Below are 27,864 nucleotides of genomic sequence, written 5' to 3' on the forward strand. Positions count from 1 at the left end.
TGCTTTCAGTGCTGTCTGGAAAGAACTGCCAGGCAGACTGACCTGCTGAGTTCAGTGAATATCCAGGCTAGTAGCCCTCCTTCCTCTGTCACCTGCTTTCCTATTTTGCAAAGGAGGCTTCCCAGCCTGTGTCCCTGAATCTGTGCCTTTGTAAAATTTCTGTTTCTTAATGTGAGGCTAAAATACTGTATTCCTGTTAATTACTCCTATCCTTGAGTTTCCTAAACTCTCAGCCTCCCTTTATACTAACTCTCCAGTTTCTGTGATTGATTTTCTAAATTTTATTGCTATTTTTGGCTCCTTCTCTAAGTACAGTTTGGTCACTTGAGGACTTGAGGATTATTTAGTCATTGATAGTTATACAGCAGTAAATGATTAAAAACCAATTTCTGGCTATTGTTATCAGATATATGCATCAAGTTAAGAACACACATTACTTTCTATCACATAATTTAATAGTGTATTGAGTTAAAATTGACAAACAGTAAACCCCACATATTGAAAGTATAAATTTGATGGTTTTGGCATATAGCATACACTCATGAAACCATCACCCCAATCAAAATTGTTAACATATCCATCACTTTCCCCCCACCCCAATTTTCCTTTGTTAAAAATTGGGCCATTTGGGGGACTTCCCTGGCTGTACAGTGGTTAAGACTCTGTACAGCCAGTTCAGGGGGCCCAGGTTTGATCCCTGGTCAGGGAGCTAGACCCCATATGCTGCAACTAAAGATCTCACTGAGACCTGCTGCAGCCAAAAAAAAAAAAACAAACAAACAAAGAAAAGGGGGCCTTTGTAATCCCTTCATCTTCCCCAGGGAACTATTGATTTACTTTCCATTGGTGTATGTTACTTTGCATTTCCTAGAATTTTATGGAAATGGAATTATACACTGTGTACTATATCATTTCTTTATTTATATTTGATTTATTGATATTTATTATTAGTTGACAGAGCATGCAGGCTGTTGAGAGGGACATATGAAGAATGATATTTTAACATAATATGGCTCAATTTGTGGGTCCACTACCTGTGAACAAGATGGCAACCATTCAGAATTTTCAAAAGTGCGGTTCTTCTAAAATTTCTGTCATCAGAATGTTACATTATTTTGTAGCTTAAGTTTGGAGTCCTTCCCCCAAAATTATCTATAATGATATAGTAATATGCCTTAGCAACCACCACTATAGGTAGTTTCTTATACATAGTATATGATATCTGAAGTCTGTCCTGTTACATTAGTACCTGTTAGATCATGAATCAACCTCAGACATGTATTTATAGGAAATGTTCACTTTTAACCATCTCTCCATGGCCCCATTGAATAGGGAGATAAATAGAGTAGATAATTGAAGCTGACCAAATAAAGCCTCAGCAATGAGAATCTCAAGTAATAGGTCATGTTGTATGACGCATTTAGGATCCTTGGCCTATCACAAAATAAAATTTGTTAGCCATCTGTATGTCTTCTTTGAAAAAATGTCTATTTAGTTCTTTGGCCCATTTTTTAATTGGGTTGTTTATTTTACTGGAATTGAGCTGCAGGAGTTGCTTGTATATTTTTGAGATTAATTGTTTGTCAGTTGCTTCATTTGCTATTATTTTCTTCCATTCTGAAGGCTATCTTTTCACCTTGTTTATAGTTTCCTTTGTTGTGCAGAAGCTTTTAAGTTTAAATTAGGTCCCATTTGTTTATTTTTGCTTTTATTTCTAATATTATGGGAGGTGGGTCATAGAGGATCCTGCTGTGATTTATGTCGGGGAGTGTTTTGTCTATGTTCTCCTCTAGGAGTTTTATAGTTTCTGGTCTTATGTTTAGATCTTTAATCCACTTTGAGTTTATTTATTTTTATTTTTTTGTTGTTGTTACCCTGCTTTTTTAAATTTATTTTTTCTTTAAATTTTATTTTTTTACTTTACAATACTGTATTGGTTTTGCCATACATCAACATAAATCCACCACAGGTGTACATGAGTTCTCAACCCTGAACCCCCCTCCCACCACCCACCCCATATCATCTCTCTGGGTCATCCCAGTGCACCAGCCCCAAGCTTTCTGTATCCTGTATCAAACCTAGACTAGCGATTCATTTCTTACATGATAGTACACATGTTTCAATGCCATTCTCCCAAATCATCCCACCCTCTCCCTCTACCACAGAGTCCAAAAGTCTGTTCTTTACATCTGTGTCTCTCTTGCTGTCTCACATATAGGGTTATCATTACCATCTTTGTAAATTCCATATATATGTGTTAGTATACTGTATTGGTGTTTTCCTTTCTGGCTTACTTCACTCTGTATAATCGGCTCCAGTTTCATCCACCTCATTAGAACTGATTCAAATGTATTATTTTTAATGGCTGAGTAAGACTCCATTGTGTATATGTACCACAGCTTTCTTATCCATTTGTCTGCTGATGGACATCTAGGTTGCTTCCATGTCCTGGCTATTATAAACAGTGCTGTGATGAACATTGGGGTACATGTGTCTCTTTCAATTCTGGTTTCCTTGGTGTGTATGCCCAGCAGTGGGATTGCTGGGTCATAAGGCAGTTCTATTTGCAATTTTTTAAGGAGTCTCCACACTGTTTTCCATAGTGGCTGTACTAGTTAAGAGGGTTCCCTTTTCTCCACACCCTCTCCAGCATTTATTTGCTTGTGGACTTTTGGATCTCAGCCATTCTGACTGGTGTGAAATGGTACCTCATTGTGGTCTTGATTTGCATTTCTCTGATAATGAGTGAAGTTGAGCATCTTTTCATGTGTTTGTCAGCCATCCGTATGTCTTCTCTGGAGAAATGTCTATTTAGTTCTTTGGCCCATTTTTTGATTGGGTCATTTATTTTTCTAGAATTGAGCTGCATAAGTTGCTTGTATATTTTTTAGATTAGTTGTTTGTCAGTTGCTTCATTTGCTATTATTTTCTCCCATTCCAAAGGCTGTCTTTTCACCTTGCTTATATTTTCCTTTGTTGTGCAGAAGCTTTTAATTTTAATTAGATCCCATTTGTTTATTTTTGCTTTTATTTCCAGTATTCTGGGTGCGGATCATAGAGGATCCTGCTGTGATTTATGTCGGAGAGTGTTTTGCCTATGTTCTCTAGGAGTTTTATAGTTTCTAGTCTTAGATTTAGATCTTTAATCCATTTTGAGTTTATTTTTGTGAATGGTGTTAGAAAGTGTTCTAGTTTCATTCTTTTGCAAGTGGTTGACCAGTTTTCCCAGCACCACTTGTTAAAGAGATTGTTTTTTCTCCTTTGTATATTCTTGCCTCCTTTGTCAAAGATAAGGTGTCCATAGGTGTGTGGATTTATCTCTGGGCTTTCTATTTTGTTCCATTGATCTATATTTCTGTCTTTGTGCCAGTACCATACTGTCTGATGACTGTGGCTTTGTAGTAGAGCCTGAAGTCAGGCAAGTTGCTTCCTCTAGTTCCATTCTTCTTTCTCAAGATTGCTTTGGCTATTTGAGGTTGTTTTTTTTTTTTTTTTTTTTTTGTATTTCCATACAAATTGTGAAATTATTTGTTCTAGCTCTGTGAAAAATAGCATTGGTAGCTTGATAGGGATTGCATTGAATCTATAGATTGCTTTGGGTAGTATACTCATTTTCACTATATTGATTCTTCCAATCCATGAACATGGTATATTTCTCCATCTATTAGTGTCCTCTTTGATTTCTTTCACCAGTGTTTTATAATTTTCGATATATAGGTCTTTAGTTTCTTTAGGTAGATATATTCCTAAGTATTTTATTCTTTTTGTTGCAATGGTGAATGGAATTGTTTCCTTTATTTCTCTTTCTACTTTCTCATTATTAGTGTATAGGAATGCAAGGGATTTCTGTGTGTTGATTTTATATCTTGCAACTTTACTCTATTCATTGATTAGCTCTAGTAATTTTCTGGTGGAGTCTTTAGGGTTTTCTATGTAGAGAATCATGTCATCTGCAAACAGTGAGAGTTTTACTTCTTCTTTTCCAATTTGGATTCCTTTTATTTCTTTTTCTGCTCTGACTGCTGTGGCCAAAACTTCCAAAACTATGTGAAATAGTAGTGGTGAAAGTGGGCAGCCTTGTCTTGTTCCTGACTTTAGGGAAAATGCTTTCCATTTTTCACCATTGAGGATAATGTTTGCTGTGGGTTTGTCATATATAGCTTTTATTATGTTGAGGTATGTCCCTTCTATTCCTGCTTTTTGGAGAGGTTTTTTTTTTTTTATCATAAATGGATGTTGAATTTTGTCAACATTTGTCTGCATCTATTGAGATAATCATATGGTTTTTATTTTTCAATTTGTTAATGTGGTGTATTACATTGATTGATTTGCAGATATTGAAGAATCCTTGCATCCCTGGGATAAAGCCCACTTGGTCATGGTATATGATCTTTTTAATGTGTTGTTGGGGCTGGTGCACTGAGACAACCCAGAGGGACGGTACGGGGAGGGAGGAGGGAAGGGAATTCAGGATGGGGAACACATGTATACTTGTGGTAGATTCATGTTGATGTATGGCAAAACCAATACAATATTGTAAAGTAATTAACCTCAAATTAAAATAAATAAATTTGTATTTAAAAAAATAAAATAAAATTTGAAAGTCATAGCAATAACTATAAAACATAGAGAAAAGAGCACTCTTATTAATTCAGGGATTTGGGAATGTTTTCCTCAGAATGTAAGTACAATGTAGACGGCTCATTTTTGTTCTTTTTTCATGTTTTCATATAGTCTTAGCAGCATGTGCAAAAAAATCATTTTGTAAATGTCCTCCTTGTTGGAGAATTTTGTATAATATGAGGAGAGTGGTAGTAATATAATAATTGCTATTGGTAGAAGCCTTTTTTAACTAGGGAAAGGCAATAATCACATGTAAATTTTTAGAATAATTCTCTTCATTATAAGAGAGCATGTAATTGAAACTTTCTGTGAAATTCCAAAAACACAGTCACTCTGAGTGGAGAGAGAGTATGGGTCAATCAGACAAAAAAAAAAGTTATTATTTTGAAGAAAATATGTAGAGACTTTTTAGAAACCCTGGAGAATATAATTAATGGACTTTAATTTCAGAATCATCTTTAAAAAGGAAAAGTTATATGGGGTATAATTCATCTGTTTCATAATGTTGAAGAAATAGGAGACCCGGAAACCAGATCAAAATTATCAGTTAATCCTTTCATAGCATTAATCTTTTGGAAAATTTTGTGTTTTAGATACTTGTATCTAAAACTGCTATCAAATTGCATGCAGTGAGAAAAGTACCTGGATAATATAAGTGATCTCAGGGTAGTGTTTTTTAATTGCATAACTCCATTCCAGACATCACCAAAGATACTGTATTAGCAGTGATATCCCAAGTCTGTGCACTATAAACCCAGTATTATTAGCAAACAGGCCAGTTACTTTTTGGGATCAATCTCTTCAGTGTACACCCAGAGATGCTATGACCTGTGTTCCCCAGGGTCCTTCCAGTTTGTGTCCAGGATACCTTATCTTATTTTGATGGGATTCTGGTAGGCAGTGTTACAGGAAGGTGTTTGTCTTGTGAATAATCAAAATTTACTGGTGATTTTAACAGTTATTGTGAGGTTCTCCACTCCAAGCTGGGCACCAGGTGCCATCTATGCTACCCTCAGATGGTTGCTGGATCCTTGCCCAGACCTAGCATCATTGTCTCATTAAATCCTTTCCTATTTTTCCAAATACCCTTAACTTTGCGTTTTCCAGCCTTTGCTGCTATTTACAGAGTAGGTAGCTCAGTGTTCTGTGTGAGCTGGGGATGGGTTCTAGAGGAAGGAGAAAGAACCCTTAGGAGAGAAAGCCATTCACAGATAAGAGAAAAAAGGGAGTAAACAGGAAGCACATGTATTACTACATCAGGTTACACACAGAGCTATCTTTCTTGCTATACCTAAGAGCTTCTCAAAATCAGGTCCCATGTTCTTTTTACTCCTCTGTCCTCAAGTTGTGCTACATAGGCTCTCTGTCAAATCTGCTGCATGAATGAATAAATTAATATAAACATGATTATACATGACATGAATATTACATATGATTCTAGGAAAAATATAATATCTATGTTCAGGGTGACATGATTGACATTGTTTAGATTTCCCATGCCTATGAACTAGAAAGATAGATTTCAAATAGTTTATATAGGGTACAGTGTTGAATTAGGGGACTATTCTGCTGCTTCTGCTAAGTCGCTTCAGTCGTGTCCAACTCCGTGCGACCCCATAGATGGGGGCCCACTGTCTCTGGGATTCTCCAGGCAAGAACACTGGAGTGGGTTGCCATTTCCTTCTCCAATGCATGAAAGTGAAAAGCGAAAGTGAAGTCGCTCAGTCGTGCCTGACTCTTAGCGACCCCATGGACTGCAGCCTACCAGGCTCCTCTGTCCATGGGGTTTTCCAGGCAAGAGTACTGGAGTGGGGTGCCATTGCCTTCTCCGAGAGGCGGGGGGACTATTAGCCATAACAAATAGATTGGCTTTGTCATCATAGAAGTTTATTTCTCAAGTAACTGTTCAAAGTGTTTCTTTTTTTAATTGAAGTATAATTGCTTTGCAATGTTGTATTGGTTTCGGCCATATAACAATGTGAATCAGTCATAATTATATCTATATCCCCTCCCACTTGAGCCTCCCTCCCTCCCTCCTTGCTTCCATCTCACCTCTCAGAGTGCCAGGCCGGGCTCCCTGTGTTTTTTATTGGTAGGAAGTTAGGGGAATGAAACTCCTTCTCTCTTTTGCCTCCTCTCCCATCCCTCCTTTCCTGTTTCTGGAGACCTTGTTAACTGTATCCAGCCAACAGAAGAAAGAGTGTAGAGGTCAACACATCTGTTTCCTAAAAGCTTTGGCTGCTCGTACTCCATTGGCTAAAACTCAGGTAGTCTAGCTGTGTGCCAAGGAAGAAGAAGAAATTGGTTTCTGAGATCTGTTAGCAATCTTCCACAATAAGCTTACTGTAACTATCTTTATTCTTCCCAGGAATTTCTTTTAATAGTAGATAGTATGACTCTGTTTTCTTCAAGATAACAAGAGATTAAATATGTGACTAGAAAAAATTTTAACCAGCGAGATAGAATTCATCAATTAATTTTCCCTGCCTGTCTAATAAATTTCACTTTTGTAGTTAAGTGAATTTCTTTTGTTCTCTAGGCACAGGAGATATTAGAGTGGAAAGAATTACAGAGGCTATCTTTATGGTTTAGAGCGAGCATGCCATCAGAGCATAAATAAAGTTGATTTAACAGAAGTTTTCCCTGTTTTTTTATGATCCGCAGTAGGAAATGAGAAGTCTAGACTGCTTAATTTTATAATTTGCATTACAGCTATTTTTATTCATTATCTTTGAAACAGTTTCAGTTAAAATGTAGACAAATTTAATATTTATGCTTTAGCATTAAAGTCCCAAATTTAAATTTCATAGCAGTTATTATTAGTGTAGTTCTTAAAGAAAGTGTTGGTTAATGGAAAATAAAATGGCAGCTCTCAGTACATATCATATTCTTTAAGCCATGTAAAACAATTGGATCACTTAATGTTTTAAGTCAGCCTCCCTGATATTTTTTTCTTTGTTTTTAAAGTCCAAAATTCCTTCTTGTTTTTGGTTTACTCATTGTGAGTTAAAGTTTGAAAGACCAGCGCTTGAGTTATGTTCTTAAATTCACTCCAGAATCATTTCCTTTTAAAAAAATACAATTGATACATGAGACAGGGTGCTCAGGGCTGGCGCAATGGGATGACCCTGAGGGATGGGATGGAGAGGGAGGTAGGAGGGGGTTCAGAATGGGGAACACATGTATACCTATGGCTGATTCATGTCAATGTATGGCAAAAACCACTACAATATTGTAAAGTAATTCGCCTCCAATTAAAATAAATAAATTAATTAAAATAAATAAATGCTAGAGGAAAAAAATACATAACTGCTTAAATAAGTCCATTTCATTAATGGTCTTTGAAATGCTTTCAAACACTCATGTATCAAACAGATGCCTCCTACTCATGACTCAGTCCTCTTTGTTAAGTATGAATTCATCAGAGTTCAACAGTTATTTATTGAGGCCCACTGTACACCAGACATATTCTAGAAACAGAGGGATTCAAAAATGGATGATGCAAAATTCAGGCCCTCTGAGGACTGTCATTTAGAAACAACCAAGTGTCCATCATTGGATGAATTTATAAAGAATATGTGATATATATATATACAATAGAACATTATTCAGTCATAAGAAAGAAGGAAATCCTGCCATTTGTGAAAACATGGATGGACCCTGAGGGCATCATGCTAAGTGAAATGTCAGATGTAAAAAGTGTACTGTTTGATGTCACTTACATATGGAATCTAAAAAAGCCAGATGAGCAGAAGCAGAGAGTGGATTGGTGGTTATCAAGGGCTAAGGGTTGGGAGAAATGGGGAGACACTGCTCAAAGAGTACAAATTTCCAGCTCGAAGATGAATATGTTCTGGGAATCTACTGCATGGCATTGTGATTACAGTTAATAATACTGTATTATACATTTGAAAGTTGCTAAATCTTATGTGTGTTCTCATCACAAAAACAGAAATGGTAATTACATGACATGATGGCATGTTAGCTGAGCTATGGTGGTAATCATTCTGCAACATATAAGTGTACCAAATCAATATGGTGTATACTTTAGACTAATACAATATTATATACCAAGAATGTTTCTATAAATCTGGAGTGCAAAAAGTCTAACAGATTCTCAGCTGACTGTGGTGAACTTAACAAGTCCAGCTGGAGAACTAGAACCCAGGGAATTTGGAATGATATCCCTGACACAGAAGACCTGAGAACACCATTGCAAATATGATTCCAAGGAGTCCAAGGAAGAGAATATGTACTCCAGGAAAAGGAAACCTTGTAGGTAAAAGCATGGAGATGGAAGAGTCCAGTTCATGTGCAGGGAAGGGGAGGGCTGGTATGAGTCTTGGAGCAAGCAATCTATGGAAGGGGGACCACAGGAGATGAGAATAGATGGCCTGGACCATCTTCTTAAGACATTAATTTATGAGGGTGTATAACTACTCTTCCAATCCATCCTGGTTTTATTTATAAACCCCATACCATTTTTGTAAATCTTTTTAAATTATAAAAGTAATGTATATTTACTTTTTAAAATTTATATTGAATTATAGTTGCTGTATAGTATTATTTGATTCAGAAGTTTCCAATGCTTGTGCAGTTCAGTTCAGTATAGTATTATATAAGATACCATATTATATAAGAACAATGTTTTTAAATCATAAAAGCAATGTATATTTAATTTTATAAGATTTACAAAATGAAGAAATACACAAAATAAAGATAATCTGTAATGTCACCAATTGGAGGTAACTGCTATCTTATTCAAAATGAAATATACATTTACATACTGGAATAATATTTTCTTCGTAATTTTAATCCTGCTTCTTTACATGACATTAATCATATTTTTCATATCATTAATGATCTTCAGAAACATCATTTTAATAAGCTGTATAGCATTCCATTTTATGCATGTGCCATAATTTATTTAATTACTCCCTCATCATTGTGCTTTTAATCATTCATTACCTTTGCTCCAGCAGCTTAATACAAAGCCAGTGTAGATAAAACTAGACTTCCTGTTGCATCTGTTGTTGACTGACGCACTGAAACTACTGGAAGGGCAGATCTTGCCAGACTGCTTTACAATATTGAATCTCACCTCTAAGCAGCAGGATAAATTCCTGAGAAATACATGGGCTTCCATAGAAAACAAGTAGCTATGGCAGCTCTGCTTGTATAAGGATTGTTTTTCCTTTGGGTCCCTACATATCATTTCTCCAGTTACTATGTGAATGTTTTTAGCAGGATCCTCTATGATCCACCTCCCAGAATTCTGGAAATAAAAGGAAAAATAAACAAATGGGATCTAATTAAAATTAAAAGCTTCTGCACAACAAAGGAAAATATAAGCAAGGTGAAAAGACAGCCTTCGGAATGGGAGAAAATAATAGCAAATGAAGCAACTGACAAACACCTAATCTCAAAAATATACAAGCAACTTCTGCAGCTCAACTCCAGAAAAATAAATGACCCAATCAAAAAATGGGCCAAAGAACTAAATAGACATTTCTCCAAAGAAGACATACGGATGGCTAACAAACACATGAAAAGATGCTCAACATCACTCATTAGAGAAACGCAAATCAAAACCACAATGAGGTACCACTTCACACCAGTCAGAATGGCTGCGATCCAAAAATCTGCAAGCAATAAATGCTGAAGAGGGTGTGGAGAAAAGGGAACCCTCTTACACTGTTGGTGGGAATGCAAACTAGTACAGCCACTATGGAGAACAGTGTGGAGATTCCTTAAAAAATTGCAAATAGAACTACCTTATGACCCAGCAATCCCACTGCTGGGCATACACACCGAGGAAACCAGAATTGAAAGAGACACGTGTACCCCAATGTTCATCGCAGCACTGTTTATAATAGCCAGGACATGGAAACAACCTAGATGTCCATCAGCAGATGAATGGATAAGCAAGCTGTGGTACATATACACAATGGAGTATTACTCAGCCGTTAAAAAGAATTCATTTGAATCAGTTCTGATGAGATGGATGAAACTGGAACCGATTACACAGAGCCAGAAAGAAAAACACCAATACAGTATACTAACACATATATGTGGAATTTAGAAAGATGGCAGTGACGACCCTGTGTGCAAGACAGGAAAAAAGACACAGATGTGTATAACGGACTTTTGGACTCAGAGGGAGAGGGAAAGGGTGGGATGATTTGGGAGAATGGCATTCTAACATGTATACTATCATGTAAGAATTGAATCGCCAGTCTATGTCTGACGCAGGATACAGCATGCTTGGGGCTGGTGCATGGGGATGACCCAGAGAGATGTTATGGGGAGGGAGGTGGGAGGGGGGTTCATGTTTGGGAACGCATGTAAGAATCAAAGATTTTAAAATTAAAAAAATAAAAAACTAAAAAAAAATAAATAAATAAAAACCAAAAAAAAAAAAAGTTTAGGTGCGTGTATATGTGAACAGTGGTATGATGATGTGATGGAAGTGGTAGTGTAATGTTATTTTGTTGCCAAATAAAATACCTGACACTTAGTAGCCAGGTGGCTGTCAGTTACCTTTCCCTCTCCTATGCTCAGTCTTTCGGTCATGTTCAACTCTTTGTGACCCTATGGATTGTAGCTCACCAGGCTCCTATGTCCACGGAATTTTTCAGGCAAGAATAATGGAGTGGGTTGCCATTTCCTCCTCCAGGGGATCTTCACAACCCAGGGATCAAAGCTGCATCTCTTGCATCTCCTGCATTGGCAGGCAGATTCTTTACCTCTAGTCCCTTATTTATTTCAGATAATCATAAAAATGTAGTCTAAAGGACTTTTTTTTTAATGCATTACTCAAATACAGAATTAGGCTGAATCAAACACTCAAGACTGGAAACCCTTTGATCTATGATTTGGTGTTGCCTTAGGGAATCAAATCTAATTGTACAACTAATCTAACTATCATGAAGAAATGGTTTGTTAAAGTGAACAAAAAATATAATTAGTCTGGAAGGAGTTTGATTAAGTGACAACATAATGACAGGACCAAGAAGTGGCCCTCAGCCTCTGTGGTTTGGCAGCACCATAAAAGAGTAAACCTATGTTTAAGAAACCCATAGGCTGTTTTGTTTAATTGTAATTGGAAGAAGTTATTGGTTTGCTCAATTACTTCCTTTCTGGTATCTTTTTCCCTTCAGTTGTCAATGTGGGAGAGCTGTGATGTTTCATTACTGGCTGAGAATCCTGTATTAAGCTAGTGAATGTTTTAATAGAGATGGAAGCAGTTGTTATAATAAAATGATCTGAAAGTAGTCTATCAAAGTGTCTATCTTTTGACACTTGCTCGAAGCCAATAGAAACCATCCATCAGTATACTTCTTGTTTAGGACCCACTCAAAGCTCTACCTGATGACTTCTCATTCAGATATGTGGAAATTGTAGTATTCCGTTTCTTTATTTATGCCATTAGTGAGCTCATTTCACTCAAAGCAGTATTTCTCCTGATATAAATTTGTCAGTTAGTTCTCTAATAAATACAGAGTAGCTATTTTGACTGTCAACTTACCTTTCTTGGCATGCCATTCAAAACCTTTTTTCTGAGTAACTGGTGAGTTCATCAAAATGCATAAAGCCTTTTGTAGTGTTATGTTAATAATTAGAAAGCTTGTGATAGATTATTACGCAAAAGCACTCCAGCTATCTTATTCTTACTGGATAGTTTGAGAAATCAGCTTTCTTTTTCTTCTTCTGGAAATAATCTCAAAATCAAGTAGGCAGTCTAATCCTTGCTATTATAAAGTGGCTCAGGGAAGCATAGTAGTTAAGAGCTTTCTGGTTTTACTCTGTTTTAAAGTGATCTACTCCTTATTATAGAGCAAGCAGTTCATATTATCTTGGGAGTCTAGCTATAATGTCATCTAATGTGTGAAAAAAAAGCATGTCTATTTTAAAAGTAACAAAATCACTGCAGATGGTGACTGCAGCCATGAAATTAAAAGACACTAGCTCCTTGGAAGAAAAACTATACCCAACCTGGACAGCATATTAAAAAGCAGAGACATTAATTTGCTGACCAAGGTTTGTCTAGTCAAAGCTATGATTTTCCCAGTAGTCATGTATGGATGTGAGAGTTGGACCATAAAGAAAGCTGAGTGCTCAAGAATTGATGCTTTTAAACTGTGGTGTTGGAGAAGACTCTTGAGAGTCCCTTGGACAGCAAGGAGATCCAACCAACCCATCCTAAAGGAAATCAGTCCTGAATATTCATTAGAAGGACTAATGCTGAAGCTCAAGCTCCAATATTTTGGCCACCTGATGTGAAGAACTGACTCATTAGAAAAGACCCTGATGCTGGGAAAGATTGAAGGCAGGAGGAGGAGGAGATGACAGAGAATGAGATGGTTGGATGGCATCACCAACTCAATGAACATGAGTTTGAGCAAGCTCCAGGAGTTGGTGATGGACAGGGAAGCCTGGCATGCTGCAGTCCATGGGGTCGCAAAGAGTTGGACATGACTGTAATGACTGAGTGACTGAACTGAACTGAACTTGATTACAATATAATAAATGAATAAATGTTTTAAGTAATTTGCTAGTATTTATAGGAATAAATCTGGAAGTGTTTGTTCAGGTGTGTTTTTACTCCAGTGGCTTAGGTTTTAATGATCAGAGTTTCAGTGTCTCATTCCTGAATTCACATATTTCTTCATCTGTATTCTTCCTTCAGGACTCACATCTATCTTGTATCTGAGACACTTGTACTAATGCTATATCTTTTTTATTGGGCTATGAGCTCTTGGGTATACTGCCATAATGACTAGCATGTTGTTTATGAGTGACTTTTGGTCTGTATTTGTCAAGTGATTGAATAAGTAAAAAAAGTATTCTAAGTCTCATATCCTACACATTAAGCTAAGCTACCCTGTAAAAGGAATAGAACTGGCAAAGATTTTTAAATTTCTAGGAGTTTCCAGAATTCCATTTTATTAAACACTTTGTTCAACTTGCTGCTAACACATCAGAGAGAGTTTCAATTCTATGTTAAATGAGAAGTATCAGTTATGATTATATTATCCACATGCTCCCAGTCCTCATATCTTTCTCCAAAGCTTCTGGCTCATTTTTCTTTTCATCTAGATATCGCTACTAGCAAAATTGCCATCCTATTATACTCAACATTTTAAAGATGAGGGTTTCTGAATGTTCTTTAAAAGTATTTTTATGTACATGAAAGAAAATAGATACCTGGTTAAAAAAATCAAACATACAACTTGAAAAGCAACAGCTCCCCTGACTCACTTCCTGCTTACCTTCTATCAGTTTTTCTAAGAGTAGTTCCTCCCTGGAGCTACACCAAAAAATGGCCAGAGAAACTAATTTCTCGTATCTCCCAAGGATGGCACATAACTAGTACCATACCTGCTACATGAGGGAGAAGTTCATTTATAGTTTACTCAGGATGCCTTAGGGCATTAGAACTTAATTCTCTTGTGAAATTCCAGTTGAGACAAAGTGCTAGAAGGGACTGCTTTCCTATTCTTTTAATATGTTTTTATGATGCTTTGTTTAATTGGTTCATTTTATACATTATTAATAGACTTTTTGTATGATAAATGATGATTTGTCTCCCTTGTACCACTGCCCATCTATATTTCCTTTAAGTTACTTTTTTAGCCTTTACCAGTATATGTTTTCACCTTCATTTCTTGTTTTATCTACTAAAGATAATTTTTTTTAATTTCCTATTTCCAAATAGAGTTATATTCTGAGCTCTGAGTGGACTTGAAGTTCTTAGGAACAGTATTCAACCCACTACAGGTAGTTTTCAGTGTATTGATGGTGTTTGAGTATTTAAAGCACTAGTATTCGATGAAATAATTAATAAGTAAGTAGATGGAAAATAAAATACTTGAGAATAGATCTCTAAGGAACTGAAACTTTTGGAGATTGAGAAGATAAAAGCTGCAAAGAAGACCAGATATAGAGGCAGTGAGGTAAAAGAACTAAGACAGGGCTATATCCTTGCAAAGTGAGAGGTTTTAGGAGAGAGTGTGAACTACTGATTGGTCTTTCACTACCTGGATTTAGTTCTTTATTTTATTGCATTACATCATCAGTAACATCTTTTAAAAACTAGTGCATGGCACAAAAACTTTCTAAGAAATTATGTCTTACAATATATTTATCTTGCTTTTATAGGTATTTAATAGTTTTGCCAAGCATAGAATTCTAAGGTCAAAATCATTGTTTTATTGTCTTACCACAGTGAGAAGTGTCATGCTAGACTTATTCTTATCCCCTTATGTGTAACCTGAAGGTTGTACATAAGGGTTATCTCCTTTCTGGAAGATATTAAGATTTATATTTTGTACTTATTGTGAAATTTCACAATGTGAGTTTAAATGTCTGTTTAATTTATTTGAGGTGGTGTTGTATATGAGGTCAGGGTTTGACCTCTGCAACTAGAGTATCTGGATTCAAGTAGCTGATCTCTCAAGTCTTATATTGCATTTTTTAAATTCAGCTATCATATTTTTAATTTCCAAGAAATTAAATTTTCCAAGGAAAAATTGGAAATTTTCTAGGGAACTAAATCTCCTTCTTATTCTTTGACTATTCCTTTTTTTATAACACTGTATCCCTTATGATGAAATATTCTTCCAAATCTATCAGAAAGCATTAACTAGAAATATTTTAAGTTGTGTTCCATTTATTATCTCTGTTTCCTTCAGGGTCAGTTTTTATGATGGTGTATCTTGGTTACTCTGTTAAATGCTACAGTCTTTCCTCAAGCATTTGTTTCTCCTTGATTTCATGATAATGTTTAAGAATTTTTTTAAAAATTTTTAAATAAAAATTTTAAAATAAAACAGTATTGATTTATTTTTAAATAAAACAGTATTGTGTTTTATTTAAAATGGGTTTATTTAAATTGGGTTTTATTTAAATAAAATGCAGGAGTCTTTGTTACAAAGGATAATTCCTACATTAGCTACTTAGTTTCTGCCACACATTATATTTATTTTCCTTACAGAAGAACAATCCATTCTAACTGTGGAGGTAATTACTTTCTTTCAGCTGTCCTCTTAGGTGGGAGGAGGTGGTTGGGTTGATTATTCATCAGTAGACCTTTAATTAACTTAGAAATTTCTTGAATTTGCTTCTTTTATTTATTTGCTTCTTTTTTGCCTTTATTTACATGTTTCTTTGTTCCTTTAACATAATGTTTATAAGATTAGAGGAAGAAGAGATTTAACAATGTTTTTAATCTTTCATCTTTAATTAGAAATTTTGATGTACCCTTTTTGTTAAAAAATTAATAATATATGTTATATATATTAAATACACCATTACATTTATACTGTATCTTATACATGTAGTGAACATTTTTTATACCAGTTCTACTCCATTTAATATTATAATCAAGTTTTTGACATAAATATTTGAAGTAGGATGAGAAAGTGTCATCTTATCTTGTTATTGCATCTTAGTGAATGCTTTTAAGCTACCACCCCTGCTGTAGTTCCCCCTGATCTGGCAGGACTCAAAAGGTGACATGCTGAGGTTGCTATTTAGTTACTTGATGATACAAATAGATCATTCATTCACTCAGTAAATGCTTATGAACCTCTAAATATGTGTCCAGTACTTTGGTAGATATTAGAGAAAACAGACACACACACACAGATGCAGTCACTGCCCATATTTACAGACATTATTTTTAAGCTATTGTAATATTAAGAAAATTGGGAGCATGAAAACGATTTATTATAACTTGATTGTGTAGTGGTTACATATCAAAACTCATGAAATTGTTGATCATTTCTGTATATAAATGTTATGTCAATATAGATGGTTTTAGGTGTGAGGAAATATGTGTACCATGATAGCTATAATTAATAACACTGTATTGTATAATAAAAATTTTCTAAAAAGAGTACAGTTTCAATGTTCTCACCTGCCAGGAGCCAGCCCGGGAGATCCCACCCATGACAAGGTCATGTGGAAGAGAACTGTAAGCAAGGCTTCAGGACTCGAGGGACTCCCTAGACCTGCTTGAGCATCTACCCCCAAATCAGAACCTGTCTGTCTTACTATTTTGTGCCTTTCACGAACTCTCCTGACGTACAGGGGGCCATCCCCGACAACCTTTCTCTGGAGAAAATCAACTTAGGGCTCTAGCTAATAAGTCTCCTGGACATGAGAGGAATATTTCAGTTCAAACCCCCTCTGTTAGCATTCTAGTTTTGTTGGCAGGTTTATCCAGACTCTTGCAGCTACGCATATGATTGTTCACAACCTCCCAACTGTGAGAGGCACGGGAAGCCTAAAAATATAGAGCCTTTCAAAGAGTTAAAAGTTATTAGAGTAGTGCTGGTGTAAGATTTCATTATTAGGCCAATGCTTGTTGCTAAGTTCCCATATCTCTTATCCACTGTGCACCTGGGAGTGCATTAGTTAACATAGTTGGAATGTAAGAAAAACAAGTGTAGCCTTGAATTTAACCACATCAGACCTTTGAGCTAATTGGTTCTTTCTTGTAACTCACTGCACCTTTGCTCTGTGAGAAATGTAACTCTGTTTAGCATTTTCTGAGGCTGACATAAATTAGAAATATAAAGAAAAAACACTTTGAGGGAAAATAAGTTTTCTGGTTGAGCAGCCTTTATCAAAAGAGGGTCATAAAATGTTCACAGGCCTCCAAGGCCAGAAGATAATGTACACAATATTGTTTATGGGAAAGGTATGCAGAAAAAATCCTGGTTTCGATAAAGACAAAACAGATGTAATGTTTGGGCTGACTCTGTATGACTTTGCATCTTTCATTTCCCTCTATGTACAAGTTAAGGTATAAAAGTCCCTTTTGAAAATAAAGTAATGGGCCTTGCTCACCGAAGAAGCTTGGTCACCCCAAGTTTTTCTTTTTTTCTCTCTTTCTTTCTTTCTCTCTCCCTCTCCCTTCCTCTCTTTTTCAGGCTGATCCCTTGGAACACAGAGGCTCTCTGCGTTCACTTTCCTGCCTGAGCTTCTAAGACTTTATTAGCTTTTTGTGTAAACCAAGGAATATCAGCCTCTTTCTCTCCTCTATTTTCTTATCTACAACATTCTTTCCTTATCTCTCTCTACATCATTCGCCGACACCGTTTCTCCTTCAGGTACCCCTGGATCCTGCAGGGGCTGGACCCCAGCACTTACCAAAAATAAAAATCTGATGGATGTGCTAATTAACTCAATGGGAGAATCCTTTCATGCTTTATACTTATATTAAATCATCATATTTTTACACTTTAAATATATTATCATTTTGTGAATTACACCTTAATAAAGTGGGGGGAAAATAATGTTAGTGTTAATAAAATGAATACCAAAAAAAAAGTCATTTAAGAATAAGCCCAGGCAAAATATATAGAAGACATCCTTTTAAAAACCTATGAAGACCATAGAAGCTATAAAAATCATTAGAGAAAGAGGAAATACATCATGTATATGGATTAAAAGTTTCAATAATGTAAAGAATCAGTTCTCGCCAAATCAGTCTATAGAACCAATTCAGACTTCCCCCACCCTATTTTTTTGTTTTGCTTTGGGTTTTTTGGTGAAAAATTCACAAACTGATAAATAGAAAACCCAAAGAGTCAAGATAATTTTGAAAAGTGAGCAAAAAGATAGGGAAGAATACCTGTTATGAGCTAGGCACTGTTTCTCCTGTGAGGAAAAGTTATTAGAAGATTACTTAATAGCAATTCAGTTAAGTTCAGTTCATTTCAGTCGCTCAGTCGTGTCCGGCTCTTTGTGATCCCATGAATCACAGCACGCCAGGCCTCCCTGTCCATCACCAACTCCCGGAGTTCACTTAGACTCACATCCATCAAGTCAGTGATGCCATCCAGCCATCTCATCCTCTGTTGTCCGTAGTAGTCAACAGCAAACTATTAAGAGATAGAGAGTATTACTTCTAGGTCAAAAACAGAAAACTCAGAGAGGTTTAGTAAAGTACTCACTGTTACACAGTTAGCACACCAAAGAGCTGAAATTCACTCACATTAGCATATATTATGAGACATCTCAGAATATAGGCTGTTTCTGGTTGGCCAAGTTGGTCTTCAGAGGCAGCCTACGGTGAGAGAAAGACCAATGGACTTGAGAGAATTCTGATCTGTGGTTTGACCTTGACTGCTTCATCTACGACAAGATACTAACATCTGTGAGCTTCTTTTTTGTTCATACAGTTTCTTTTCTTGTTTTCTGCCTGTTGGTTTATTTTTAATGATTATGTAGTGGGTTTCCATTTCCTTCTCCATAGGATCTTCCTGACCCAGGGATCAAACCCAGATCTCCTGCGTTGTGGGCAGACACTTTACCCTCTGAGCCACCAGGGAAGTCCTTAAAACATATGCACTTTCTAGAAAATCTATCCCTACAGTGCTTCCACTTTTATTTTCTAAGTCGTTTTTGATCCCTGGAGTATAACTGCTATTTGTAACTGCTATTGGATAGCTAAACAGTTTTTGGATTTTAGATTCTCTGCGCTCTGGGACAGCATCTTAATATCATCACTAGCTGGCTGCTCTAAAAGTAGCTGCTGAAAAAGTTCTAAGTGTTCCCAAGGAACTACAAACTAGTTCCTTCTTAAGACAGAATATGTAATGAAATCATAGTTTTTCATAAAATTCATTTTTAGTTTTTTATATAATGTACCTGCAGAGTGTAAAATTAAGGCCCTTATAATCAAGAATAAATCATATGAACTTATACATCCTGTACTGATCTTTTTGAATACTCTTATTCAGTTGGAAAGTAATTTGTTCAAACTTGGTGGTTCTTATAACTTTTCCCCCCCTAGGTCTGCTGTTCTCTGTGTTTCTAACTCAATAATATGAAGGCTTGTTTTTAACTGACCTAAAAAAGTAGGAAGAAATAAATTATTTGGGTTTATTTTTTTTTTTGCTATTTTCTGTTAATATATGTTATGTAAAGTATAATATGTATTATCTGTGCATTTAGATATTCTAACTCACAGTAATATTTAAATTTGTGTATAGATAAAAATCTACTTAATTCTTAAGTGGCGGATCAGATTTCAATTCTTATTAAAGTTTACAGAGTAACTAACAGTATACATACCATCAGATAGCTTACAATGCTGCTTATTTTATCTTTCACTTTAATTAGAACCATGACCCAGACAAACATTCCTCCTTTTGGGAAGTGCATACTTTGGCAATTCAAGCACACTTTCATTTTCTACTTTCACCAAAGTAGAAAAGTTTTCATAAACAAATTAAAAATAGCAAGAACATGAAAGTATGAAATAAAGCAATGTACGTTATCTGGCCAGCTTTACTTTGCTATCCTAAATGGTGACAAGTATATAATTTGAACCATGACATATGGATATTTATACTGTATTTGATAAATTGATTCATGTTTTAAATGAATTAAGACATTTCAGTACCTAAGGAATTACTCAGTAATTTGTTCTGAAATGTGAATAATTGTTCCATGCTGTATCAAAACTCTGGTTATGTATATGACATCTTAATAACTTTTGTCATATTTATATATTGTCTATACCAATATATACTTAATGTGGTTTCTGTAATCCCTCTGACTTTTAAAATTTAAATACGATTTCACTACTGTACTGTTAGTATCACTTGCTATCAGTTTAGTCAGTTCAGTCGCTCAGTTGTGTCTGACTCTTTGCAACCCTGTGGACTGCAGCATGCCAGGCCTCCTTGTCCATCACCAACTCCCAGAGTTTACTCACACTCATGTCCATTGAGTCAGTGATGCCATCTAACCATCTCATCCTCTGTCATCCCCTTCTTCTGCCTTCAATCTTTCCCAGCATCAGGGTCTTTTCTAATGAGTCAGTTTTTCACATCAGGTGGCCAAAGTATTGGAGCTTCAGCTTCAGCATCAATCCTTCCAATGAATATTCAAGACTGTTTTCCTTTAGAATTGACTGGATGGATCTCCTTGCTGTCCAAGGGACTTTCAAGAGTCTTCTCCAACATTCCAGTTCAAAAGCATGAATTCTTAGGCGCTCAGCTTTCTTTATGGTCCAACTCTCACTCCATACATGACTACTGGAAAAACCATAGCTTACTATAAATAGAAATAATGCAGAAACATGAAATAAAATGTTTACCTATTATCACCTAAATACCATACCAGTGGTGGCAGATGTGTCACATCTTAGGAAACACTGTCCTGTAGGATTGTAAATGCAGACTTTAATCAATTTATTTTCTTAAAACACAATTTACAGCAGGACTCTCTATGACCCACCTCCCAGAATACTGGAAATAAAAGCAAAAATAAACAAATGGGATCTAATTAAAATTAAAAGCTTCTGCACAACAAAGGAAACTATAAGCAAGGTGAAAAGACAGCCTTCGGAATGGGAGAAAATAATAGCAAATGAAGCAACTGACAAACAACTAATCTCAAAAATATACAAGCAACTCCTGCAGCTCAATTCCATAAAAATAAACGACCCAATCAAAAAATGGGCCAAAGAACTAAATAGACATTTCTCCAAAGAAGATGTACGGATGGCTAACAAACGCATGAAAAGATGTTCAACATTACTCATTATCAGAGAAATGCAAATCAAGACCACAATGAGGTACCATTTCACACCAGTCAGAATAGCTGTAATCCAAAAGGCTACAAGCAATAAATGCTGGAGAGGGTGTGGAGAAAAGGGAAACCTCTTACACTGTTGGTGGGAATGCAAACTAGTACAGCCACTGTGGAGAACAGTGTGGAGATTCCTTAAAAATCTGGAAATAGAACTGCCTTATGACCCAGCAATCCCACTGCTGGGCATACACACCGAGGAAACCAGAATTGAAAGAAACACGTGTACCCCAATTTTCATCACAGCACTGTTTATAATAGCCAGGACATGGAAGCAACCTAGATGTCCATCAGCAGACAAATGGATAAGAAAGATGTGGTACATATACACAATGGAGTCTTACTCAGCCATTAAAAACAATACATTTGAATCAGTTCTAATGAGGTGGATGAAACTGGAGCCAATTATACAGAGTGAAGTAAGCCAGCAAGAAAAACACCAATACAGTATATTAACACATATATATGGAATTTAGAAAGATGGTAACAATAACCCTGTATGAGAGATAGCAAAAGAGACACAGATGTATAGAACAGACTTTTGGACTCTGTGGTAGAGGGAGAGGGTGGGATGATTTGGGAGAATGGCATTGAAACATGTATAATATAACATAAGAAATGAATCGCTAGTCTAGGTTCGATGTAGGATACAGGATGCTTGGGGCTGGTGCACTGGGATGACCCAGAGAGATGGTATGGGGAGGGTGGTGGGAGGGGGTTTCAGGATTGGGAACTCATATACACCCGTGGTGGATTCATGTTGATGTATGGCAAAACCAATACAGTATTGTAAAGTAAAATAAAGTAAAATTTAAAAGAAAAAGAAAATTTCAAGTAAAATAATAAAAAACAAACAAAAACCACACACAATTTAGATATATACTGTACCCAGGAAGGGCAGGAATTACTTCTGCATTGAGTATCCTTGTTTTCCCAGCACTTAGTACTTGGCATATAACAGGTATTCAATAAGTATTGAAAGGTTAATTAAAGAGTGGCATATATTTGCTTATTTACCTTTTAAAATACAACTTAATAGTAACAGTCAAATAATAATACTCAAATTGTATAGGAAAATGCATTATGGCCAGCATATGTTTCAATTTCCAGTCTTCAGGGGATATCCACTAATATACTACATAGCATTCCTACTAAAATTTAATGGTTATAGATCAAGGAAGGCTGCTGAAATATAAACAAAGAAAAGTGAGGATGAAGCAGTATAACAGTGGTCCTGATGATTAGAATGACTGACAAGAGAAAATGAATGAGAAGTAAACGTTTAAATATATATCTGTGTCATATGACCTGAGATAACCCTTGTGTGGCAGAAAGATAAAAGGGCTAAATAAAAGTGTACATGAAATGTGAAAGTTGCTTCAGTAGAGAAGGCTCTGTTTCATTAATAGTTACTTCCAAATCGCCAATGCTAAAGAACAAATTTTTCTAAAATAAGGTACTCTGAACATCCCCCTCATGGCCTTCTTCCAATAAATTCACTTCCAAAGCTTAAATTCCAACCCATTTTCTTTTGTCCATGCACTTAAGAAATGACATAACCAATTTTCTGCATCATTTGGGTTAGAGGAAAAGACCATATAAAGCTGAAATGAGTATAGCATTTTAGTCCCATTTATAAATCAGAGGATCATCAGTTAGGAAGGCACCTGAAATACAAATAACCTGTTTCATGAAACCTGTAAGGTCTTAGTAAATTGAAGCAGTCCACATCAGCTGTATGTCAGGAAGTTAATGGCTAGCTGATTTAACCACCAACAATTATTTGGACAACAGGAAATACGGACAGCAGGAGCTGACTCTTCAGAAGAGGAGCCACAGTGACATGTCATTCATTCATGGCTTTGAAATAATGTTAAAATCTTGCAATCATATGAAATATTTATTTTTTTCGCTTATTACCTGATCTAAGACAATGGTTTGTACCTTCTTTAAGTGAAGGATCTCTGGGTTTATCAAGAAGTAAATGAGTGATGACATTTTTTCCTCCTTTTAAAAAAATTTATTCTTTTATTCAAAGTTTATCTCTTTCAAAATTGAACAAAGAAAAAGAGAAATTTTAAAAGAGAGTGAAAGAAATATATACTTCCAGAATTTGGAATTAGATGAGACTAAGAAGCAGTGGATACTCCAGTCCAGCTCAACAGTATTTACTGCCTTCTTAGTCTCATCTAACTGAATTAAAGCGGACTCTCTGGAGGGAAAGAACTCTAAAAAGTACTTCGTCTTCCCTACAACAAGGAAGGAAGGACGTTTTCATGATGGTCACTGCAAAAGGAAATATGACTCAGGTGTTCAGTTCAGGTCAGTTCAGTCGCTCAGTCATGTCCGACTCCTTGCGACTCCATGAATTGCAGCACACCAGGCCTCCCTGTCCATCACCAACTCCCGGAGTTAACCCAAACTCACATCCATCGAGTCGGTGATGCCATCCAGCCATCTCATCCTCTGTCATCCCCTTCTCCTGCCCACAACCCCTCCCAGCATCAGAGTCTTTTCCAATGAGTCAACTCTTCACATGAGGTAGCCAAAGTATTGGCGTTTCAGCTTTAGCATCATTCTTTCCAAAGAATACCCAGGACTGATCTCCTTTAGAATGGACTGGTTGAATCTCCTTGGAGTCCAAGGGACTCTCAAGAGTCTTCTCCAACAGCACAGTTCAAAAGCATCAATTCTTTGGCACTCAGCCTTCTTCACAGTCCAACTCTCACACCCATATATGACCACTGGAAAAACCATAGCCTTGACTAGACGGACCTTTGTTGGCAAAGTAATGTCTCTGCTTTTGAATATGTGGGAAACATTAAGAAAGCCTGTTCTACCTCGGCAAGTGGAATCTGCAGGCATGGCAAGGATGTCAAGATGGATATGGCAGCAGATCATTTAGCAAGGCCTGGGGCAACCCCACTATGGTGTGATCACTCACCTAGAGCCAGACATCCTGAAATGCGAAGTCAAGTGGGCCTTAGGAAGCATCACTAGGAACAAAGCTAGTGGAGGTGATGGAATTACAGTTGAGCTATTTCAAATCCTAAAAGATGATGCTGTAAAAGTGCTGGACTCAAGATGCCAGGAAATTTGGAAAACTCAGCAGTGGCCACAGGACTGGAAAAGGTCCATTTTCATTCCAATCCCATAGAAAGGCAATGCCAAAGAATACACAAACTACCACGCAATTGCATTCATCTCACACGCTAGCAAAGTAATGCTCAGAATTCTTCAAGCCAGGGTTCAACAATACATGAACCATGAACTTCCAGATCTTCAAGCTGGATTTAGAAAAGGCAGAGGAAACAGAGATCAAATTGCCAGCATCTGCTGGATTGTCAAAAAAGCAAGAGAATTCCAGAAAAACATCTACTTCTCCTTTATTGATTACACCAAAGCCTTTGACTGTGTAGATCACAACAAACTGGAAAATTCTGAAAGAGATGGAAATACCAAACCACCTGACCTGCCTCCTGAGAAATCTGTATGCAGGTCAAGAAGCAACAATTAGAAATGGACATTGAAAAACAGACTGGTTCCAAAACAGGAAAGAAGTACTTCAAGGCTTGTCACCCTGCTTATTCAACTTATATGCAGAGTTGAATACATCATGCAAAATGCCAGGCTGGATGCAGCACAAGCTGGAATCAAGATTGCTGGGAGAAATGTCAATAACCTCAGATATTCAGATGACATTACCCTCATGGCAGAAAGTGAAGAACTAAAGAGCCTCTTGATGAAAATGAAAGAGGAGAGTGAAAAAGTTGGTTTAAAGCTCAACATTCATAAAACTAATATCATGGCATCCAGCCCCATTACTTCATGCCAAATACATGGGGAAACAATGGAAACAGTGAGAGGCTTTATTTTTGGGGGGCTCCAAAATCACTGCAGATGGTGACTACAGCCATGAAATTAAAAGATGGTTGCTCCTTGGAAGAAAAGCTATGACCAACCTAGACAGCATATTAAAAAGCAAAGACATTACTTTGCCAGCAAACGTCTGTCTAGTCAAAGCTATGGTTTTTCCAGTAGTCATGTATGGATGTAAGAGTTGGACCCTAAAGAAAGCTGAGCACTGAAGAATTCATGCTTTAAAACTGTGGAGAAGACTCTTGAGAGTTCCTTGGATGGCAAGGAGATCCAACCAGTCAATCCTAAAGGAAATCAGTCCTGAATATTAATTTGAAGGACTGTTGCTGAAGCTAAAACTCCCAATACTTTGGCCGCCTGATGTGAAGAACTGACTCATTGGAAAAGACCCTGATGCTGGGAAAGATTGAAGGCAGGAGTAGAAGGGAATAACAAGGGATAAGATGGTTGATGGCATCACTGACTCAATAGACATGAGTTTGAATAAGCTCTGGGAGTTGACAATGGACAGGGAAGCCTGGTGTGCTGCAGTCCATGGTGTTGCAAAGAGTCAGAAATGACTGAGTGCTGAAATGAGGCAACCCCATGCATCCAGAAACCCAGACAATATATAAGAAGAAGGGGACACTCTGCCAGGCAACTTTAGGCCTTGCTTTTTCTTCTGTGAATGAGTAAAGAGACTTGGATGAGCATCAGATGTTCCCATTTATCAACAAACTGAACAAGGAGAATAATGACCTCATAACATTTGGGATTAGTGAAAAGCTACTGTAAGCAATATATTAGACTCAAGATGCATACTCTGTTTATTTAGGTAATTTTGCCAATTTGAACCTGTGTCTACCTGTAAGAAGAAACAGATAGCTGGAAGTTAGGCTACCATGAACTTTTAGGTGACCTTGGTTATATCCCATTATTTCCTTTTACCTCATTTTTTTCCCGTATGTTCAGTATACTGTCTACATATCAAGATCTTTTTTGAGGGTTGAATGAGTTAATGATATATATGAACCAATTAAAAGGTGACATAAATGAGATATATTTTCAAAAATCAGAAGCATATTGATGCATGAATGCTATTGCCATATACTAGAGATTATGTTGATAGTAATAAAAGACTAAAATCTCAGTGACTTAAAGCAAAAAGGTTTATTTCTTGTTCTTACTGTATGTCCACCACAAGTAGAGGAGGACTATGCCCCATATCATCTTCACTCAGGACTCAGGTTGAACTTCAGAGCTTCTGGAAGTCACTGGTCATTGTGATGGGGAAAGAATATGTGCAAATCCACACGCTGCATTTAAGACTCTGCCTAGAAGTGACACATATCACTCCCTAGTTGGCTTCGGGAAGTCACATGGCAATCCTAGCTTGTGTCCAGGAGAAGAGCAGGAAATATTTGGCAAGCAGCACTAATGAGTATCATAGATGCTTTTCTTTTTCCGTTTTCTGCAATTGGTGACTTTTGCAGCAGGGAAACTGTCTAGATGTTTGTCCTGTTGTTAATCTCACTACATTCTTTCTGTATAGCTGTCAAAAACAGCCAAGTAGACTGCCTTTATTTTATATTTTCTCAGTTTTAAGGATTTGCTGGCACTGAATATTTTAGTACCCATCTAACAGAATATTTTAGTTTCTTAGAGAGAGAGGCAAAAATTGTATAACATCTCATTTGTGTTTTCTTGCCCAGACATCGATGAGTGCTCTGATGGCTTTGTTCAGTGTGACAGCCGTGCTAACTGCATCAACCTGCCTGGATGGTACCACTGTGAGTGCAGAGATGGCTACCATGACAATGGGATGTTCTCACCGAGTGGCGAATCGTGTGAAGGTCAGTACAAGGCAAAGACCTAGAGTTTAAGGTCTTGAAATTGAGACACATTCAGTAAGACGTAATTAGTTGACATTGATTTCATATTCAGGTATTGGTGATTTTTGCTGTGTGTTTTTACAAGTGATTGGAAACATGTTAAAATCTAACTTTTGCTTCCTAATTATAATAATTAATTGATTTGTGAGTAATTAATACTTGCAACAGCAAACCAGTTTTCCGTGAATGCTTTGTTGAAGGATGTTTTTAGAATAAATAAACCTGTACTATCAGATAAATTTTTTAATGGCAGCATGTAAAAATCTGACCCCAAAAGAGGTAGAAAAACAGGTGAAAGCAGGATAGAGGGAAAATGAGGTGAGAGAAAATAGGATGATGACATGGCCAAGAAAACATGATACATGCTTCTCTGGGCGATTCCTGATGTATCTTTTGCCTGGCAAAGTCAGATGTTTAGTGAATGTTGCAAGCAGAAGTTATGGTCCGTGCTTTAAAGACGTCAATCTAATAGGAATGGAAATTCAATCACATTATATTCAGTTATTTAGTATTAATTTTGTCTTATTTTCAGTGAATTGACAATTCTGCTCCTTTATATCCACTATTAAGGGGCATAAATTTTAGAAGGTGGACAGAGTAAGCAAAGCACAGTGAATAATTGCCAAGGAAACTACCCACACCAAAAGGGTTTGGCATGGAATTAGGAAACAAACCAGACCTCAAGAAGTCTTTATTTTCTCCATTGGTGTTTACACCTTCATCGAGTAACAGCCTGAAAGAATGATGAGGCTAAAATGACACAGTCAATGAAAGCCTTAGAGAATCTAACTTAACAGTACTTGATGCATAAATGATGAGATGCCTTTTATCCTTGGGCCTCTAGAGGTTCTCACACAAAGAAAAATGACGCAGACTTGGG

At 36.6% G+C, this 27,864-nt stretch overlaps 1 protein-coding gene across 4 annotated transcripts in view; it reads left to right on the forward strand.

Annotated features, from left to right (window-relative positions):
• The window catches only part of NELL2 (neural EGFL like 2), a 403,600-nt gene that overhangs the window by 351,013 nt on the left and 24,723 nt on the right, over nucleotides 1–27,864 (forward strand). For all 4 annotated transcript variants that reach the window (XM_069584515.1, XM_069584513.1, XM_069584512.1 and 1 more), the window contains one exon: nucleotides 26,805–26,945. In XM_069584515.1, the coding sequence (XP_069440616.1) occupies nucleotides 26,805–26,945 (141 nt within the window). The remainder of the gene's footprint in view (nucleotides 1–26,804; nucleotides 26,946–27,864) is intronic.

Source organism: Ovis canadensis, chromosome 3 (genome assembly GCF_042477335.2).
Source record: "Ovis canadensis isolate MfBH-ARS-UI-01 breed Bighorn chromosome 3, ARS-UI_OviCan_v2, whole genome shotgun sequence".
NCBI lineage: Eukaryota > Metazoa > Chordata > Mammalia > Artiodactyla > Bovidae > Ovis > Ovis canadensis.